Below are 20,158 nucleotides of genomic sequence, written 5' to 3'. Positions count from 1 at the left end.
AGCATTTCAATGGAGTCAGTAGAGTGATAACAAATCAATAGTGGTTATCAAATCTATTTTCATACAATTTCTCATTTACATGTACCAACTACTTACATGAACTGACGAATGCATCACTTTGGGCAGTCTATTCGGATTTGGAATTAAATAAATCGCACTTGGACATTCTAATTTATTGAGATGCACCTGTATCAGCATGGCACACCGGTGGTCAGGCCAAAAGTAAATTACACAATGAGGCAGAGCATCAAAAGCCAAATTAAAATACTGGGATGACCATGTCATCCAATAATTGCACTTAATAAACGTATTTACATCACTCACCCTGTCCAAAGTGTTGGCACTCATCCTTCCTTTAATACTTTCATGTGTTTTTACTGACATGACAAAACAGCAGGTGCAGCGATACAAACTCTCCATCCATTTAAACAAAGTGGCTGAGCTACCACTGAGCCATTATATGATTCTTAGACAGAGCTATGATTTAAAACTGAGATTTGAAACATAAGATCTGATGACCCCATTATGTGTTGCTCATTAATGTTTGAGGTAGCTCAGTTGTGAAATGATTTACACTGCATAGCTGGCAAGCATACTTTCCCTTTTATCCTCATGGTCATACAAAAATACATTAACGTCATTACAAATATTCATAGAAAATGTTTCTTTTTCTCATTAAATACTCTAGAAGGTCAGACTTCAGTGCCGTCATTCAGGTTGTTGTGTAGTTTGACCTCCAGATTGACCTGTTTGACCTTGACCCCATTGATCTTGTAGGTCTCTGGGTTCTTGTTGAGGACATTGACATTTCTTACAGAGCAGTGCTTGCTGTTGAGGTTTTTCTCCAGACGTTCTATACAGAGCTCCACCTTTGTGTTCAGAGGATAATCCTCCACTGCCTTCGTAGGCCTCTTTTTTACAACCCTGCGGCACTTTCTGACCATGAAGCAGAAGGCTAGAAGGACCAGGAGAAGTAGGACGATGGCTGCCATGCCACCCCCAATGGATCCTCCCATCTGGGGATTGAAGGTGCCCGATGGTTCCACCTCAAGCTTCAAGGTCTTCATGTTGGTGCCATTCTTTACCTGGTCACCTTCATTGTCGTAGATCAGTGATTCATCCAGCATTAGATGACCTGAACGGTCCACCAGATCTCGGCGACTTCGCTTGAGCTCATAGGTCACTGAGCGCTGGATTCTGGGAGCAGATATGGACTCCGGTCCAATAACGTAGATGACCTGGATGTACCATTGGTGCCCTGCCTCAACCTAAAGAAGAGTAAATGCTTATATGATTATAACCCCAATAAAAAAATACCCTCCCCTTTATATATATTATAACCCCTTTTTAATCTTGTCCTTTAGCCCAGTTCCCTATAGTCATGGCACACTGTCAGCCCGGCATCTTTTCCTAAACAAACAGATCAAGGCACTTCCCTGAAGGGTACAACTGAATAGCTTCAGCTTTGACATTTTGCCAGGATTTCTAGTATGTGTCAAACAGAAGGTCTGTTTAACAACTTGACTTCGCCCGGCATCTTTTCCTAAACAAACAGATCAAGGCACTTCCCTGAAGGGTACAACTGAATAGCTTCAGCTTTTGACATTTTGCCAGGATTTCTAGTATGTGTCAAACAGAAGGTCTGTTTAATAACTTGACTTTTTGGTGAATCTTGCAGCCACTGACCTTATAAAGGGCATCCACCTTCATTGTGAAACCGTCTACACCTGGCATCGCAGACAAGGACTGGAGATCAGGAATGTCAGATGCAAAGTTGGCTTCAAATGGAACATCATGGAAGTAGCGGTCACAGACATCAGGCTGCTTCCGGTCCTGTGTGATACATTATTTACAATTATTACCCAGTTCTCTGGAATACTTAAATCTGATTGGTTAATCACAGCATCCTGTGATCTATTATTTGCACTGAATTTGTGCAATATTTGTACTGTAAATTACCTCAGAGGACTCGTGTTAATAGTATTGTAATACTGATGGTGTTTGTCTTGGTCAACTGTCTTTCTTATAGGAAGCTTTAAGATAATATACTTCACCGTTCAAAAGTTTGGGGTCAATACAATTTTATAACAAAACAACAATTAAATAACAAAACATTTCTATTTCAAATAAATGTTGTTCTTTTGAACTTTCTGTTCATGAAGTAATCCTGAAAAAAATGTATCATAGTTTCCAAAAAATATTAAGCAGCACACTGTTTTCAACATTGATATTAATAAGAAATGTTTCCTGAGCACCAAAATCAGCATATTAGAATGATTTCTGAAGGATTATGACACTGAAGACTGGAGAAATGGCTGTCAAATCATTAGAGCTGTCAGTCTCAATATTAGTTCCAAGATATACAAAAAAAGTTTGATCTTCAAAATAGCCATTGAAAATTTCCATCCACTATCAGTTAAAATTTAACCACACCAAATGAATCTTGCTAGACTGGTTAAACTGGTCTGGACTTGTTACAATAGACACCTACCAGAAGCAGGAACCTGTGTTTGAGGTGCTTGTTCGGTTGAATGCAGCCATACTGAGGGCCTTCGTTATACAGGGTGCCTGTGGGGTCGAAGAAGGGTACATAGCCATCCCGCCCTGTACACAAATATACTTTCTCCAGCTGCAGCTTGTAGGCCGAATTCAAGTTCTGGTCGGGATTCCACAACACTCTGCCATACAGCGTTTGACCTGCATAATGTCAAACAATGAATGAGTGAAAGCATAATAGTGGAGGGAGCTCACTGTTTTCATTACTTTGCTAATTTTACCCATCGAAAAGGCTCCTTTATAGTCCATCTCAGCAACAGACATGTCTGCGAGAGCAGGATCCATTAGAAAGACTTTTTCATTATTACAAAGCTGGAACTCAGTATTCAGGGAGTAGACTACAGGAACAGGGCGGTTCGTCTGCTGGAAGGCGATGGGCAGCAGAAATCTACCGATTGAAAGAGAGTGTTACAAGCCCTTGCATGTTGTTGAATATTCTTGTTGACTCACACTAACAGTCTGCACCTGATGAAACCTGTATAACGAGTCCACTAAAAGTGGATGACAACTGCAATATCATTCAACCCTGCTGGCTCTGCTCAGCAAAATGTCTCCATCACAAAAAGTCACTGTAGTGTCCTCAAGGAGTTATCAATGGAAAAGCACCATGGTAACATACTTCTCTGGAGCATGGGCCGTGCAGGAAAGAGGCTTATCCCCAGAGTCGACCCATGCCTGGGTTGGCTGTACCGTGCAGGGGATGAGGAAGACTGTGTACTCCCCAGAGTAGTCTTTCCTAGAGCACAACAGAAAGCACACTGTCAGCGGCCTTAAGATGGATACACTTCCTTAATGTGAGAGCATTAGACGTCACGTTGCTTACCTGCTATAGGAGCTTGTGGCTCTCCAGAGCTGGTAGGGTGAATCAAAGGACTGTGCGCTCCACATCAGCTGCAGGTCAAATTCAATGCCTCCCAAGTGATCTGGAGCCATCAGGTGAGATTTCTGTCCAGGGAGGGTGTGATGATCAGGGACAAATTGACCTAGAGGGAGAGGAAAGTTTCATCAGTCACTCATAATACAAGATGTCAAATACGGATTTGGACACTTATGCCACACTTCAAAATGCCACATGGTTGGATATTCTAATGCAGAGACGCTGAGACTTTAAGTTAGTATTCCAATCATTTAATGACATATTTGCATGTTCACAGTTCTATGATTGTTTTTAGTAGTTTTAACACTAATTATCAAAAATAAAGACAGAAATATATTACTGTTGTCAATTACACTTGTATTATAATAACAATAATAATCATCATTTTTATTTTATAAATAACAACACTAATATTTATGTCTTAAATTCTTCACTTTCAAATGTCCAAACCCTCAAGCTTTTAACATTTCTCTAATTCTCTAGCATTTATTATTATTATTATTATTAATTTTTTGGGGGGAATACTTGTTAAATGCTGTAAACTTCTGTCCACAAGAGCATTGGAAATTATGCGATTGTGTAAATAAAGTAAACCTAAAATCTGAAAATACTGGCTCACGAGCTGCTCATGTGTAAATGAACACAATGCCACTCTTCACTCTGGAACACATAATGCAACAGATTATATACTTTTTCATTAAATAACAGTAAATCGAAGGCTGTGATTTAACATTTTTGATTCACACTAAGCTATTATGCAATTTTTATTTTATTTTAATTAATTGTGCAGCTGCATTTATTTATTTATTTCAATTGAACAAATAACGAATGTTAACGAACCCCCTGCAGTTCCTTCATGAACCCTTGTTTGGGAAATCCTGTTCTAATGCAATGACATTCATTCATTTTTTTAATGGTAAATAGTGTACAAATACAATTTTAAATGTCTCCAGGTAAAAACATCAGGTCGTGTTCATAAATAAAATTAAATGATAACAAATTGCTAAAAACAGAAGTTACAGACCTCTAAACTTGGCGTGGGTTTTGAACTCAATCACCAGTCGTCCGTCATCCCTAATGAAGATCCGAATGATCTGTAATCTAGCTGACATCACACTGTCTGTCTGGATGCCTAGAGGAATGTTCATAAGCAATCAGTTAACATCAGCTGCGACATTAACACAGTAAGGTGATGACAGCAGTTTGCGCCCGAGTATGTCCATTGGCTTTGGGGCTGGCGATGAAGCGACATGTACCTGTTCTCCACAAGACCGTGTCATAGAAGAAGGAGAACTCCATCTCTGTGTGGTGCTCTAGGGAGGCCCATCCACGAGGAGCCGTCACATAGATATAGGACACGTAGAGCGGCACCTGCACCGTCAGGAACGACTGAGCCGAGTCTCTGACCTAAAAAATGCAGCCACACACTCATTTGAATTGCTGTATGGACTAAATCTGCCACATCAGATTTTGTCTAGACGAGAACATTTATATATCATTTGTGGTGGGATACAAGTCATGTGGTCACACAAACCTGAAAGTCAGCAGTTACTGATCCTCCACATACATCAATAAGCTCTGTCATGTCATAATATGCATCAAATGTCCATATGCAGCTCTTCAGATTGAGATGCTTGTATAGCTGGATGCTTCTGGGTTCTCGAACACTAGGGTTGAATTGGTATGGACGGTCATATCCGGGACCCAGGGATATGCTGTCATACGACACATCATCCAAGAAGCCGGTTTCTGGGGGAGAATTTACAACGTATTTTCTGAGTTGAACGATTCAGAGTTCTGATTCATTAGCCGCTATAAGTAAATAACTATAATAATAACAAAGTGCAGTAAAGAGTAAAACTAATTGCACTACAAACCAGTGTACTTATGTTTACAATACTACATTAAAATAATATCATAAATACCAGTTTGTGATATCAAGCAGTGTAAGGATAAAAGAAACTCAGATACTTTGATCTTCTGAGACAGACAATACACACACAGTGCATTAACATACAGACATCTGTTTCCGCATCTCACTGAGAGAAAATGCGGGAAAACGTCTCTCACATATGCATTGGTTCCTCCTCATCCCCTTCCTTCCCCGCACCCATCCTTCTCTTCACCCAGCTCACTCAGAATGGTCAATGGTAGAATATAATGTTCTATATGAATGCAAATAAGATTTACAGTCATGTTTGGTATCATTTGAATAGTCTCAGGGCGAGTGGTACAATGGTCTTAATCTTACAAAAGTAGACTAAAAGATAATACAGATCCTAAGATACTTTGATTACTGTAGAGGGTCATTCCATGCAAATTACCTTCTGTTCCCATTGAGGTGCAAACCACCCAGGTCTGGGACCTGGGTTAATGCAAATTCCAATTGTTTGTACATGCATTTGGGGGATGTTTTATCTTGGTTTTGTATTTGTATTTATCTTGGATTGCAACAAAAGAGTCGGGGCGATTCTGTAGCCAGAAAGCCCATAGTATGAAGTGTGTCCACACACTTCACACTATGTATTTTTCTAAAAAGTCAGGTATGCATCTTACTCTTAGATTTGTCTATGAGAATTTGATATATGGTATTGATTTGATATCTTTGAATTGGCTATGGAGATAATTGGCATAATACATATTTACCTGACTAATTTATTCTGACTTACTCTGAAATTGAGTAAATATAAGTAAAGAGTTAACTAGAATAATCAAATGTCAGAATAATAGCAATAATTAAAGACAGACAAACAACCAATTTGCCTTTCAACCTAAATTCGAGGTCATACTAAAATGGAGTCAGATTTGAGTTAAACCTAAATTGAATAACTTTGCGCGCTGAAAAGACCGAACACGCAAGAAACCTTCATCCACCACTGGATACCTTCATTGGGCCAAGTGCGTGGACCTTACAAGCAGCATAACAGAGAGTTTTTATACAGCTAAAATAACCTTGCACATTCAAGTTAAAGATGGTCACACCGGCTTTTGTTGCTAACAAGGTGGGTAAGATAGGTGATAGATTTGATCTGATCTAATCTAGTATGGGGTCTCTCTCACCAGAGATGCCATGCAGGTCTTTAAGTGTGACCAGGTTGGAGCAGATGTGCTGCTGACGGTAAATAGACTCGGAGAGCAGGAAGTGTAGGTTATGCAGAGGCATGGTGGACACCAATGGAAGCATTCCATCCTGATGAGGGATCTGCACTGAGATATGGATCCTGTTCAGAGAAAAATAAGTATTACTCGCTTTATAAAATGCTATTTTCTTCTTTGAGGTACTGAACATAGGCTGGGAAATGTGTTGTTTTGGATCTGCAGTTGTCTAACAAGTTTATTTCTTGGTGTTCCTTCAAATGTATAAATTCATTTTGATCTTGCTTTGCCCAGAGGCAAAAAAGATCTAGTGCTCTACAAACCCTACAGCTGCAGTTTCAGTCGAAAAATGCTTTTAATTCCTGTTTCTCAAATCTCTACTAGGATCTGTCCTAATTAAAAGACTTCTACGTCTGTATTCAATAATTTGCTTACAAAAAGTCACTCCTGACCTGTTTGGATGCTCTTTGTGTTTGACATCCAAATATTTTAGAGTGGCAATAAAGGACTGGGCCTGAAAGCCTCGAGCGGTTCCTGTGGTGACGGGGGTGTGGCATATTGATCCCTCAGTGCCAATAGTGACAATGTTGCTCCTCAGTGGAGTTCCCAGGTGCCCGGCTTTATCTCTGGCCTGAGCTACGCAACGCACATGGAAACGTCTGCTGAAATAGATACTGTCCAGAACCTGTGGAGCAAAAGTATTTATTTAACCCCAGAAAACTCAGCAAAAGTGAAAATGCTGCCTGATCATATTACTTATGAATGTATTACATATGGCAAACCACATGGCTGATTGCAGTATGTGAGGTTTTAGTTAACAGCTAGATTAAAAACACTGGTTGGTAATATTCTATTTATGACAGACGATAACAATCTAAATATCAGACTAACCATGTGATTGACTGTGGTGTAAGGTGTGTTATCCGTCACTGTCTCAAAGGGTGATCGTGCTCCGCTGGTGTCTGTGGGAGTTGCGACCTCCCAGCTGAAGTGGACTGAGGTCTGGTTGATGCCTGCCTCCTCACAGCGTTCTCTCAATTCTGAGTATTTGGGGTAATGGGGGTCACAGGGAGTCACACAGACCAGAGGATATCCAGGAGATGGAGATTTCTTACTGCCCTCTTTAGTGACCTCCTGGACATAGTCATAGTCTGACAGAGACACCACCTGTGAGGAGAGTCCATATGAAACCAAACTTGATTCAAAATCAAAAGAGAGTTGTGAGATCTTACAGCTCTCCTTGAATAGGATCTTCATTAATTTAGTACGATTGAATGTTAGAAACCTTTGTAGCGTGCATGTAATGATTTTACTTGCTTGTCACAATAACGTAGGCCAGTGACTTAAATGATCTAAATTTCAGGACTTTTCTAAAAAAAACTTCATGGGAAAAATGATACACTACCATTCATAAGTTTGGGGTCAGTAATTTTATTATTATTATTTTTTCTAAAAAAAACGGTGTCACTGAAGAATGGAGTAATGGCTGCTGAAAATTCAGCTTTGCCATCAGACGAATAAATTACATTTTATAATATATAAAATATTATATCGTTTTTTTAGTAGCATTTCACAATATTACTGTTTCTACAAGACTTCACAACCCTTTGAACAGTAGTGTATGTGATTTGATTAATTAATAAGATGCCATTCAAATTTTTAATCAGCTGACAAGTATTCAGATTTTGACATACTAAATGTCAGTCGCCCAAGCATCTACTGTACATCTCTTACAATGGGTGGGGCTGGAAGGATGAGACTTCCTGCAGCTTCCTGATCTAGGATGGTGACTGTTGCCATGGTGATCTGTCCAAGCACGGCTTCAACAGGATCATCTGGACCAAGGACCAATGAGAAAGATTCATGCCACTCTCTATCTTCATTGGACAGGATCTCTACCTTAAACAGGATGTGGTCCACACCTGAGGAACAACAGAATTATCACAGATTAGAATGAAGTTATAGTCTTAAAATAAAAAAAGGACAAAAAGTGCTAAATAAATATACTTACCAGGGCTGAACTTAAGGACTCGACTCTTGGGGTTATAGTCTACACCTGACTGGGCTGATCCATCCCTTGTGCTGCATCGGATCTTGGATGTGCGTTCAAGGTCTCCTTTACGGATTACCTTGATATTCAAAACCTCAATTCCATCTGGACCGGGGGGCTCACGAACTTGGTATGAGGCTTGCTCAAACTCGATCGTAGGTGCTGAAAAGCATGATGTGCACTTTTACATTTATGAATTTGGCACTTTTATGCAAAGCAACCTACAGTGCATTCAGGCTATACATTTTATCAGTAAACGCGCACCCTGGGAATCGAACCCATGGCTTCATTTTGCAAGAGCCCTGCTCTACTAGAGCTTTCTTTAAAAGTTAGAATTGTTTTATTGTGTGTTAAGCAACAAGCTAACTACTGACCATCTTCATCATTTGTGATGGTCACAGTCACAATGTCGTTGATTCCAATCATGGCTCCAATCCAGTGCTCACCCTGTGGGCTTCCAAGGTGGACCTGGAACTCCTCTTCAGGCTCAAACACAGAGTCATCCTGGATCAATATGGTACAATTCTTCACCTGCCAATCAGAAGCAAGAGGCTTTCAAATGCTTTGTCTAGCATCGTCTGTAAACTACTAAAAAACAGAGGCCATATGAAAACAATACCATATCATAAAATGACTAAATTCACAGAATGTTGGTGAAGTGAATCAGTGACTAAAAGAAACCATGCCTTTTCCCCTTTCCGGAAGGTGATCCTGGAATCATCAGCATTTCTCCTCTCCTCGAAGTCATCCATCACCATAGCAGACATTGTGCGTGTGAAGCAACGGACAGAAGACTTATAGGACAGATCTCCTGTCCTAAAAATTGGGATGTGCAGGACACCATCTTTTTCCTTCACCGTATACGCCAGCTTTTCAAACTGCATGCTAGGTACTGTAAGAAGACAGCATTGACTCCATAAGTATGTTTATATTAACATTATATTATGTTATATGGACGTTACGACTGTGATTACGAGTGTAATGGACAAGTAAACGCACTGTCTTGGGTGGTGTCAGTGATGTAGACAGAGGCTTCATATGGTTCAGTCAGGACCGCTCCGTTGGGAGAACTAAGAAACACAATGAAGGATTCTTTCCCTTCGATTGTCGGGTTCTGAATGTCATCCATTATGGTCAAACTACATGTCTAGGAGTAAGAGTAAACAAATGATAAACGTGATTTTGGTGAAATAATTCTTACTTAGATTTCTTACTTGATTTATTGAAATGAAGCCTGTAAACACCAATAGTCTTACAGTATGTCAGAGCAGACTAGTTTCATTACCTCCTCGTATGCACTCGGCAGATACTTTTATGCAAAGCAACTTAGTGCATTCAGGCAATACATTTTACAAGTAAATGCATACCCTTTGAATTGAACCCATGGATTCATGTTCCAAGAGCTTTCTTTGAAAATGTGAATTTGTTTAAACCTTTTATGTTTAAGATTGTGAGTTAAGCAACAAGCTAACTACTCACCATCTTCATCATTTGTGATGGTCACAGTCACAATGTCGTTGATTCCAATCATGGCTCCAATCCAGTGCTCACCCTGTGGGCTTCCAAGGTGGACCTGGAACTCCTCTTCAGGCTCAAACACAGAGTCATCCTGGATCAATATGGTACAATTCTTCACCTGCCAATCAGAAGCAAGAGGCTTTCAAATGCTTTGTCTAGCATCGTCTGTAAACTACTAAAAAACAGAGGCCATATGAAAACAATACCATATCATAAAATGACTAAATTCACAGAATGTTGGTGAAGTGAATCAGTGACTAAAAGAAACCATGCCTTTTCCCCTTTCCGGAAGGTGATCCTGGAATCATCAGCATTTCTCCTCTCCTCGAAGTCATCCATCACCATAGCAGACATTGTGCGTGTGAAGCAACGGACAGAAGACTTATAGGACAGATCTCCTGTCCTAAAAATTGGGATGTGCAGGACACCATCTTTTTCCTTCACCGTATACGGCAGCTTTTCAAACTGCATGCTAGGTACTGTAAGAAGACAGCATTGACTCCATAAGTATGTTTATATTAACATTATATTATGTTATATGGACGTTACGACTGTGATTACGAGTGTAATGGACAAGTAAACGCACTGTCTTGGGTGGTGTCAGTGATGTAGACAGAGGCTTCATATGGTTCAGTCAGGACCGCTCCGTTGGGAGAACTAAGAAACACAATGAAGGATTCTTTCCCTTCGATTGTCGGGTTCTGAATGTCATCCATTATGGTCAAACTACATGTCTAGGAGTAAGAGTAAACAAATGATAAACGTGATTTTGGTGGAATAATTCTTACTTAGATTTCTTACTTGATTTATTGAAATGAAGCCTGTAAACACCAATAGTCTTACAGTATGTCAGAACAGACTAGTTTCATTACCTCCTCGGTCTTGCCTGGTCTAAACTCCACCTTTTTGGAACTCGGGATGTAGTCAACACTGGGCGTGGCCGAATCTTGTTCAGCAGGACGTGTGGCACACCACACAGAGGTTACTGAGGAAAGGTCACTGCCCTGCCGCAGAACAGGGATTTCAATGGTGCCTGTGGGAAGATGTTTCAGACTATCAATATGGCATAAGTATTGGACAGATTACAAAATACACTACTGTTCAAAAATGTGATTTAAGTAATATTATTTTTGAAAAGAAATTATGCAACAAGGATGCATAGATCAAATTTGACAGTAAAGACATTTACAATGTTGCAAAAGATTTCTATACCAAAATAAATTCTGTTCTGTTTCTATTCATCAAACAAACAAATGATAAACGTGATTTTGGTGGAATAATTCTTACTTAGATTTCTTACTTGATTTATTGAAATGAAGCCTGTAAACACCAATAGTCTTACAGTATGTCAGAGCAGACTAGTTTCATTACCTCCTCGGTCTTGCCTGGTCTAAACTCCACCTTTTTGGAACTCGGGATGTAGTCAACACTGGGCGTGGCCGAATCTTGTTCAGCAGGACGTGTGGCACACCACACAGAGGTTACTGAGGAAAGGTCACTGCCCTGCCGCAGAACAGGGATTTCAATGGTGCCTGTGGGAAGATGTTTCAGACTATCAATATGGCATAAGTATTGGACAGATTACAAAATACACTACTGTTCAAAAATGTGATTTAAGTAATATTATTTTTGAAAAGAAATTAATAAATTTTAATTGAGCAAGGATGCATAGATCAAATTTGACAGTAAAGACATTTACAATGTTGCAAAAGATTTCTATACCAAAATAAATTCTGTTCTGTTTCTATTCATCAAACAATCCTGAAAGAAATATATCACAGTTTCCACAAAAACATTAAGCAGCACAACTGTTCAACACTGATAATAATAAGAAATGTTTCTTGAGCAGCAAATCAGCATATTAGGATGATTTCTGAAGGATCATGTGACACTGAAGACTGGAGTAATGCCCGCTAAAAGTTCAGCTTTGCCATCACTGGAATAAATTACATTTTAAATATATATTCAACAGTCATTTCAAATTGTAATAATATTTTACAATACTACTGTTTTTATTGTACATTAACTGATTAAATAAACGCAGCCTTGGTGAGCATAAGGGACTTCTTTCAAAATATATGATATATGACCCCAAAGTGGTATTTTTGATTTTGAATTGTTCTTGTTGCTCTCCATCCTTAATAATAATAAAAATGATTGAATAATGCTCAAAATCTTCACTACTCAGTTGAGAATGAAACGGTTTAAATGATGTTTTCAAATCACAAAATTATTGTTTGTATTCTAGATTAATATTCCCAATCTATAATTAATAAATCAACTACCACATTTTTAAAACAAAACTGACGCCCATGATACTACCTACAACAGCCAAACTCCACCAACCTGCATCTTCACTGAAGGTGAAGGACGCGTTGCCCAGGAAGACAGTGGAGGCATCATTTGGCCCATCTATAATGACTTTAGCCACAGTGACATCACCCATCCGTGCATTGTCCGAGGCGTCCGACAGCACCAGCTCAAACTCCTCAGAGTGTTCATACTCGCTGTCATCAATCAGCTTTACATCACAGGTAGACATGCTCACACCTGGGCCAAAGATGACTCTGTTGTCACTGCTCATGCCACGGGTCTTATAGTCAGAGCCGGACTCGAGAGCGTGCAGGCTGCTGCCCCGGGCTGACTTAGGCACAGTGTAGCAGAGGGCTGAGACTGTGCTGCTGGTGTCACCTAATTAAAAGACAAGAGATTACCTTTAGTATATAACACACGATGATGAAGATCATCATTTTAAAAAGGATGATACTTTCTAGTCAATACAATATTTTTTAAAGTAGTGTGTACATATTAAATTTCACTGACTTGATCTTGAAGCTTCTCAGAAAAATTGGCACGTTTTTATGGATTAACCATGTAAAGAGCAATTTAGTTGAGCCATTTGAACATTTATACAAGTTAAAGGAATGTTCCAAAAAAAAAAAGAAAAAAAGACAATATTAAAATTCTGGTCAATAAACTGATATTTATTTTCATGTTATAGACTGATAACCGACAAATTGCTGCTATTAAAATGTATACTATTATGTCTAAATAGAATAGAATAAAATAAGACGGCTGAAATCAAAATGTGCAATATTTATAATATTGGACGTAATGTACAGTATTAAAAGTGGATATTTATTTTGAGATTTGCTAAAGATTACATTTAACAGTGTTAATAAATTAGTGTTTTGAAAGATTAACTATAAGTGAGCATTTAATGAAGCCAAAGTATGAATACAAAGTATGATCCTGCATCCTTAAATACAAGGTAATCAGTATACACACCACCCCCAATATTCAGATTAGGGGCTGATCCTTAAATTAGCACATTTTACCGTCCTCAGTCTTTCATATGTAGTTATATTCTTGAGCATGATTATTTTATGGAATAGGATTTATAACGTATGCAGATATGAAGATCTTTTAATTAAAAAAAGAAAAAAAAATGGGTTCCACTGACCATTTCTTTCAACAGGAGCAAAGATAAAGCCTGTGCTCTCATTGGCATGGTAGGTCTTCTTATCAAACTGCAGGGTGGGTTCATCCTCCGTGTCATTGATATTGACTTTAGCACGGGTCACTGACCCCAGCAGGGCGTACACTGGCATACTCAGCTCCACATTAAAGCTCTCAGTGTTCTCAAAGACCTGGTCATCATTGATCACAATGGTGCACACCTTGGTGTCTTCTCTCTCATCAAACTGAACCTGGGGAACCACATTAAAGAGCATTTGAATGTTGATGACTTCATCAATCTATCAAATATCAGGGAATTTGATTATTATAGAATAACACTTTGAAATAATAAAGAATACACTAGAACATACTTGTCCGGCATACTCAACATAGTCCTGTTGTCCGGCCCGAGAGCCCATGCTGGAAGTGGAGGTGGCAGTGCCTTGCTCGGTTCGACACAGCACAATAGCATACTGGTTCAGATTCCCGGTCCTCTTCACTGTGACCGCCACGGTTCCGTCTTTTTCACTCACATTGTAGCTGCAGACAGAAGACAACACATTACTGAGAACGAGTAGTTGGTTAGATGAAGTCATCTAGAACAAAAACTGAGGCAGCCGCACCTCTTTTGCTCAAAGCTGATAAGAGACCACTGGATGTGAAACACATTGTCACTGACAATGTTGGGTTTGCTGTCCTTCACAAAGAACCTGAAGTTGTCCATGGTCTCTTGAACATTGTCCTCACTCAGAACGTATCGGATAAGGCCCAGGTTTATGTCAGCTGCAAAACAGAATAAATTAAGTTACCTTTTACAACTCCAAATGTACTAGCCGAATTTGATGAAGGCGCATTTAGTTTGTAACACCAAGCGTACACTACAAGACTGAAGCTTGTTGTCCTGCACACATCTAGAGCCCCAGTTTTTAGTTTTTGTACGAAACGAATCACAGACCATGTTAACTATAAGTGTAACTATAACAATTACAAGATCATTCTCCTCACCTACTGTGGTTATTATCCCAAAATTAGTTCTCATACTAATTCAGTGCCAGAGCTGATTCTTGAAAACAGGTCAGCGAACAATATGGAGGAAGGCTTGTGGTTGATTTTGGACAGGACAGAAAAAACAAGCACAAAAGACAGTGGATGACATGTGCAGATGTTTGTTTTTTTGGGCTTTTTTTTTGGGTCCCACTTTATATTAAGTGGCCTTAACTACTATGTACTTACATTTAAATTAATCATTTGGTACAATGCACTTATTGTGCACATACAAGTTTTTACATTGTACTTGTCATACCACCAAACCTGTCCCTAACCTTACCCATATCCCACCTCAATAGCAGCAAAAGTGTTTTGCAATACAATATGAACACAATAAATATATTGCACTTATTTTTTGATGTAAGTACATAGTAGTTAAGGCCACTTAATATAAAGTGTGACCAAATCGTGGCTGTGTCTTTCTGTTAGCTATGCTTTGGGGGGTTTTGTCACAGAATAGCTTCAGCCTTGTAGTGTGCTCTTGGCTTTGGGAGGTGTCAATAATACCTTGCGTGAAAGAGGTGATAGGTTTGCCAGGATTGAGTTTACTCTCGAGGTAGCCGTGTTTAGCTTCTGTAGTGACTTCATAAGTCAGCTGCCCATCATCTGTGTCCGGATCAACAGTGAGAAGCTCTTTCTTGGTGATCAGATTGGTGGCCTAGAATCCCATTTCACATCAAAATGTCATTTTATGCTTTGGTTAAAGAGAATAAACTATATCACTTTTGCACCAATGCAAGATAAAGCCAGTAGGAGGCAGAAATGTACTGTTAGTTGAGATGTCAACACCTCATCGGGTGAATTAATTAGGCTCTTATGTGATTATAAATACAAAACAGTGTTACTAAAGTGACCTTATTTTCCATGTACTCCAGCCACTGCAGGCCCAGGTTGGTGACAATACGAGGGGTCCCGTCATCAACAGGTAAAATATCGATTTTAAACTTTTGTGGAGCAGCGGTGATAACCTGAAACAAAGGGTATTTACACACAATGTTAACCCTCCTGGCTGATACAAACCCTGTTTCATGTATTTCCAGAAGAGTAATTGCTTCTCATTTACCAACAATGCTCACTTTAATATCCATTCAATCTCAGATAAAACCTATTTAAATTCTAATGTGAAGTCGAGCTTTCTAAAGTGCTGAGTAATGGTGTTCTAGGCCTTCCTGATTAAACACTGTCATAGGGCTGCTAGTTTGTCATCTTATGACAAGACGAGGTGCCCCTTTTTCAGTGACCACTGAGAGATCATTTACCTCCCAGAACAACTGACTGCCAGCTGACGCAGCTGGAAGAGGAAAAAGCGACTGCTGATGAATAGAGTTATTATGATGGAGGGAGAGAGATTGACTCTGTCTAAATGGCTATGTTAAACAAATGGACAGGATACCTTCAGGTGATTCATATGGTAATTTATATTCATGCTTTTATAAATATAATGAGCCATTTTCAAATGCAAAAATGTAAGTTTGTGTGCATACACTACTGTTCAAAAGTTTGATTGTACGATTTATTAATGTTTTTGAAAAAAAAAGTTTATTATGCTCACCAAGGCTGCATTAATTTGATTTAAATTACTGTAAAAACTGTAATATTGTGATATATATTTTTTTGGCAATTTAACTGTTTTCTATTTTAACAATTAAAAAAAAAAAAAGAAGTAATTTATTCCAGCCATTACTCCAGTCTTCAGTCTCAAGATCCTTCTGGTGCTCAAGAAACATCATGTTAATATATTACAACTACTACAAACTAACCTGTAGTAGTTTTTGGTTGTGAAATATGTTTTTTTAAATACATGTACAAACTATTTCCACAAGGAGATCACCCAGCAGCTCTCACTTAGTTTCCCAATGAAGATGGAAAGCAGAGGTTGTTGTTGAAAAATTTGTTAGTGAGGTCAGCAGGGGGCGCTCACCCTGTGGTCTGTGTGGGTCATAATGCCACAATATAATGACGGGGCCACTGTGCTTTAAAAATGCACTGTCCTTCAGATGACATGCTGAACTGAGGTCATGACTCTCAGTGGTCATTAAAAATTCCCAGGGTGTTTCTTTTAAAGCGTACAGTAGGTGTATAACCCTGATCAAAAAATCATCTCTATGAGTATTTACTATATTTGGAGGACATTTTCAGATATATGGCCCTCTACATACAGCTATTAATATAACACTGATGACAACTGGCCACATGGACAAGCTCAAATAACACAGGAAGTCTACTGACCTCTTTTCCACCCTCTTCAATGATGAAGAACATGTTGGTGCCATCACCGACAGTGAAGGTGAATCGGTCTTTGAGGGAGTTACTGCCGTCATGGTTGTAACTGATGCGGTTCTGATAGATGTCGTCCATAGTGAAGGTGTTGGTCTGACGGTAATGCTGACCATTACTTGTGCGCTCAATGGTCCCATGACGAGGAGCCTGAACAACAGTGAACGTAACAGAGTCCTCCTGACAGAGAATTTAAGGGAGAGAGATCATCAAACAGGTGTGAAATTAAATGAAATTGCCACTAAGAAGTACATGAGCACTGATATTAAATGCAACGGATGTCAGCTGTGTGCACCGGAATATTTGAGTCGAGCAGGGCGACAGTAATTTCCCTCTCGCTCAAAGTGTTCTGTAATCACTCTGGGTTTTCCATTTCCATCTCCTCACTCGTTCTCTGCACTAGTATGACTGTTCATAAGTTTGTCTACATCGACTAAACATCTGAGATGAGAGAGTTACACTAGTGTTTGGGGTCAGCAAGGATACATTTAATTCATCAAATTACAGTAAAGGCATTTATACTGTTACATAAAATAAATGCTGTTCTTTTGAACTTTCTATTCATCAAAGAATCTTAAAAAAGATATCACGGTGTTCACAAAAAATATTAAGAAGCACAACTGTCTCAACATTCATAATAATAAGAAAGGTTTCTTGAGCACCAAATCGGCACAGAATGATTTCTGAAGGATCTTGTGACACCGCTTTGCCATTACAGGAATAAATAAAATTGTTAAAATATATTAAAATAGAAAAGGATACAGGAACTATTCGAGCCGTTCATGCCAGACTGGGGAGAGAGGTGTTGTAATTATGTAAAATATGTGAAAAATAATGTGTTTTTCGAACAACTTAGTATGATAGCCTGTTCTAGTAAACCCCCAAAACAAAATCAAGACTTTGTAAAAGAGCATTATAGGACCCCTTTAAATTGTAAGAATATTTTATAATATTACTATTTTTTTACTGTATTTACGATCAAATAATTGCAGCCTTGGAGAGAGTACTGTAAGAGATTTCTTTCAAAATCTTACCAACCCCAAACATTTGAACAGTAGTGTATGTATTACCCACCTATTTCCATATGTGACAGGAACTTGTTTTTCTCAACATTTCTTTTCAAAATCCTTGAATCTTTTTGTGATGGTCATTTGTACAATAATATTTCACAAATTCCATCATTCTGACCTCTAATAGTCTGTCAAATATAAAGTTCAATTCTTGATGACATGTAATATTTGCATTATGGGCTGTTAACATGTGTTAGAGATGGATCAAGAAAACATTAATGCTCTGACTTCCAAAAAGATATAGGGGGGAAAAAAGCTCCAGGCAAAATCGTGCAAATTCCACACTCCACTTCCACTCAGCGGAGCAATCTCTGGTCTGCACTACATTAAATTCGCATAGAAATCCATTACAGTAACATTAAACATACAGTCCATATTTAAATCTAATGTATGGCATTTAAATCCTACATTACAAGCTTTGCTGAAAATCCTTATGCTTCATCTTTTTCTTTTTTTTTTTTCAAAGAATAAATAAAGCAAAACCACAGCAAAATTGAAAGCACATTCGGGGTAAAACTCTGCGATAAGTGATACCTCTGTGTCAGCATCGGTAGCCTTCAGCTCAAACTCAGTAATGGTCTTCCTCACTCCTTCCTGCACCCTCATCCCTGGCACCTGCAGGACGGGCAGAGAATCGTCCACCGGCCAGATGCTGATATAGAATGTCTGTGAAATCTGAAGGACAACAGCATAACAGTAATGAAATAATTAAATGCGCAGTGCTCAGTAACTGAATCTAGATATGGGCTCAATTGTTCTGCCGCACACAATCTAATTTCCCACTAATTAGGTTTATGTAATTATCCTATCAGAGTAACAGAGAGACCATAAAGAAAAGTGGCTTTAAACCACTGACAGCTAAAGTGAATTAGACAAATAATGCAAAAACTCATCCTTAATAAAAGTGCGGAAAGAGAACATAGAAAATTAGTACATTAAAAATGTACTTAGCAATTTTTTCTCATTAAAAATGTTTAAATCCTAAAGAAATTAGCATTTTGAAAAGCATGATTGAATCATGACTCCACTCATGCCAGTATTACATGCAGGTCCAATTAATACTACTGACTTTATTTGTAACCACATTATTACTGGACGCATTTGCTTTCAGGATAAATTAACCATAGCTGACTGTGTCTAAAGCATTTCTACAATGGAACTGGCATCAGAAAATATTGTTTCTGCATCCACGCCACTAGGTGTCAGTATAAGTCTAAGACAACTGCCATATAGACCAGTGCAGCATTAATAAAAAATGCACCTTTAATTTGGCAGCACAATACAAGTGTATTTACGCATCATTTTCCACTCAAAATGGCAGAAGAGTGTTTCCCGCAGAGAGCAAAGCCCATTGTAGGATAACTGTGTGTTCATCTCTTTCAGACACTCATTAGGCAGCCTGTGTTTATTCAAGCTCTTTCGGCCCTAATTAGTGTGTGTGTGGGCGTGTATGTGTTTATAATGGAAAGAAAAGGGGTGAAAAAAAGAGAGTATGAAAAGGCAAGAGGGAGGATTGAGATTACTGTGGGAGGAAGTGTGTGTGTTCAGCATGAGTAGAATGAGAAATAGAAAGCGAAGGGTGGGCATGTACGTGTTTATATCCATGTTAGTTACCGTGAATGATGAGTGTTTAATCATTTTTTATAACATATTATATCATTAGCAGAACAACTTGAGTGAAAAGTTCAGCTGAAAAATCACATGAATTATTGAAATATTTTAGTATTTATTTTGTGCCTCTTTTACAGCCACTATTATTTTAATATTATTTATATACTACTATAGTATTTATTAATATTTTGAATGAGCTTTTATTTTATAATTTCAGTAACTTTAAGTAATCTTTAGTAACGAGAACATTTCTAATTTTCGTTTTTAAGTTTTAAAGTTTTATGTTTTTTAAGATTTAGTTTTTCTTTCAATATTTACTGTATATTATTTTTTATTTTATTATTTAGTTCAATAATTAACAAAAACTATTTGTAACACTGAGCAGTATATGAGCTGCAGATACTACACAAGTTTGTGTAAAACAGATGACCATGTTCTCCAGCACAATTTGAGAAGAGCATCTTGTGCTTCAATGGCAGAAGAACATCTGAGTGCCCATACAAAGAGTCACATGATTAATGTCACTAATTGTATTATTTGATTAGTGAAATTTACACTTTTCAGAATCCAAGTCTTCTGCTCATCTCCAGTTATATA

General features: G+C 38.4%; 1 protein-coding gene across 1 annotated transcript in view; it reads right to left on the bottom strand.

Annotated features, from left to right (window-relative positions):
- Window positions 1–167: 167 nt before the first annotated feature.
- Window positions 168–20,158, bottom strand: part of LOC107752371 (extracellular matrix protein FRAS1-like) — a 131,559-nt gene continuing 111,568 nt past the window's right edge. Inside the window, exons 49-74 of the mRNA XM_016568328.1 lie at window positions 18,485–18,625; window positions 16,833–17,060; window positions 15,458–15,571; window positions 15,111–15,261; window positions 14,180–14,339; window positions 13,928–14,096; window positions 13,561–13,807; window positions 12,444–12,788; window positions 11,469–11,629; window positions 10,684–10,831; window positions 9,266–9,471; window positions 8,954–9,110; window positions 8,541–8,741; window positions 8,264–8,451; window positions 7,421–7,696; window positions 6,982–7,214; window positions 6,494–6,654; window positions 4,968–5,182; window positions 4,690–4,840; window positions 4,458–4,565; window positions 3,380–3,539; window positions 3,176–3,292; window positions 2,778–2,944; window positions 2,492–2,697; window positions 1,687–1,833; window positions 168–1,268 (exon numbers count right to left, since the gene is read on the bottom strand). Coding sequence (XP_016423814.1) covers window positions 693–1,268; window positions 1,687–1,833; window positions 2,492–2,697; window positions 2,778–2,944; window positions 3,176–3,292; window positions 3,380–3,539; window positions 4,458–4,565; window positions 4,690–4,840; window positions 4,968–5,182; window positions 6,494–6,654; window positions 6,982–7,214; window positions 7,421–7,696; window positions 8,264–8,451; window positions 8,541–8,741; window positions 8,954–9,110; window positions 9,266–9,471; window positions 10,684–10,831; window positions 11,469–11,629; window positions 12,444–12,788; window positions 13,561–13,807; window positions 13,928–14,096; window positions 14,180–14,339; window positions 15,111–15,261; window positions 15,458–15,571; window positions 16,833–17,060; window positions 18,485–18,625 — 5,133 coding nt within the window. The 3' untranslated portion in view covers window positions 168–692. The remainder of the gene's footprint in view (window positions 1,269–1,686; window positions 1,834–2,491; window positions 2,698–2,777; window positions 2,945–3,175; window positions 3,293–3,379; window positions 3,540–4,457; window positions 4,566–4,689; window positions 4,841–4,967; window positions 5,183–6,493; window positions 6,655–6,981; window positions 7,215–7,420; window positions 7,697–8,263; window positions 8,452–8,540; window positions 8,742–8,953; window positions 9,111–9,265; window positions 9,472–10,683; window positions 10,832–11,468; window positions 11,630–12,443; window positions 12,789–13,560; window positions 13,808–13,927; window positions 14,097–14,179; window positions 14,340–15,110; window positions 15,262–15,457; window positions 15,572–16,832; window positions 17,061–18,484; window positions 18,626–20,158) is intronic.

Source organism: Sinocyclocheilus rhinocerous, unplaced genomic scaffold (assembly GCF_001515625.1).
Source record: "Sinocyclocheilus rhinocerous isolate Xijiao unplaced genomic scaffold, SAMN03320098_v1.1 scaffold381, whole genome shotgun sequence".
NCBI lineage: Eukaryota > Metazoa > Chordata > Actinopteri > Cypriniformes > Cyprinidae > Sinocyclocheilus > Sinocyclocheilus rhinocerous.
Note: the sequence above shows the minus strand (reverse complement) of the source record. Positions and strands in the feature narration are given on the sequence as shown.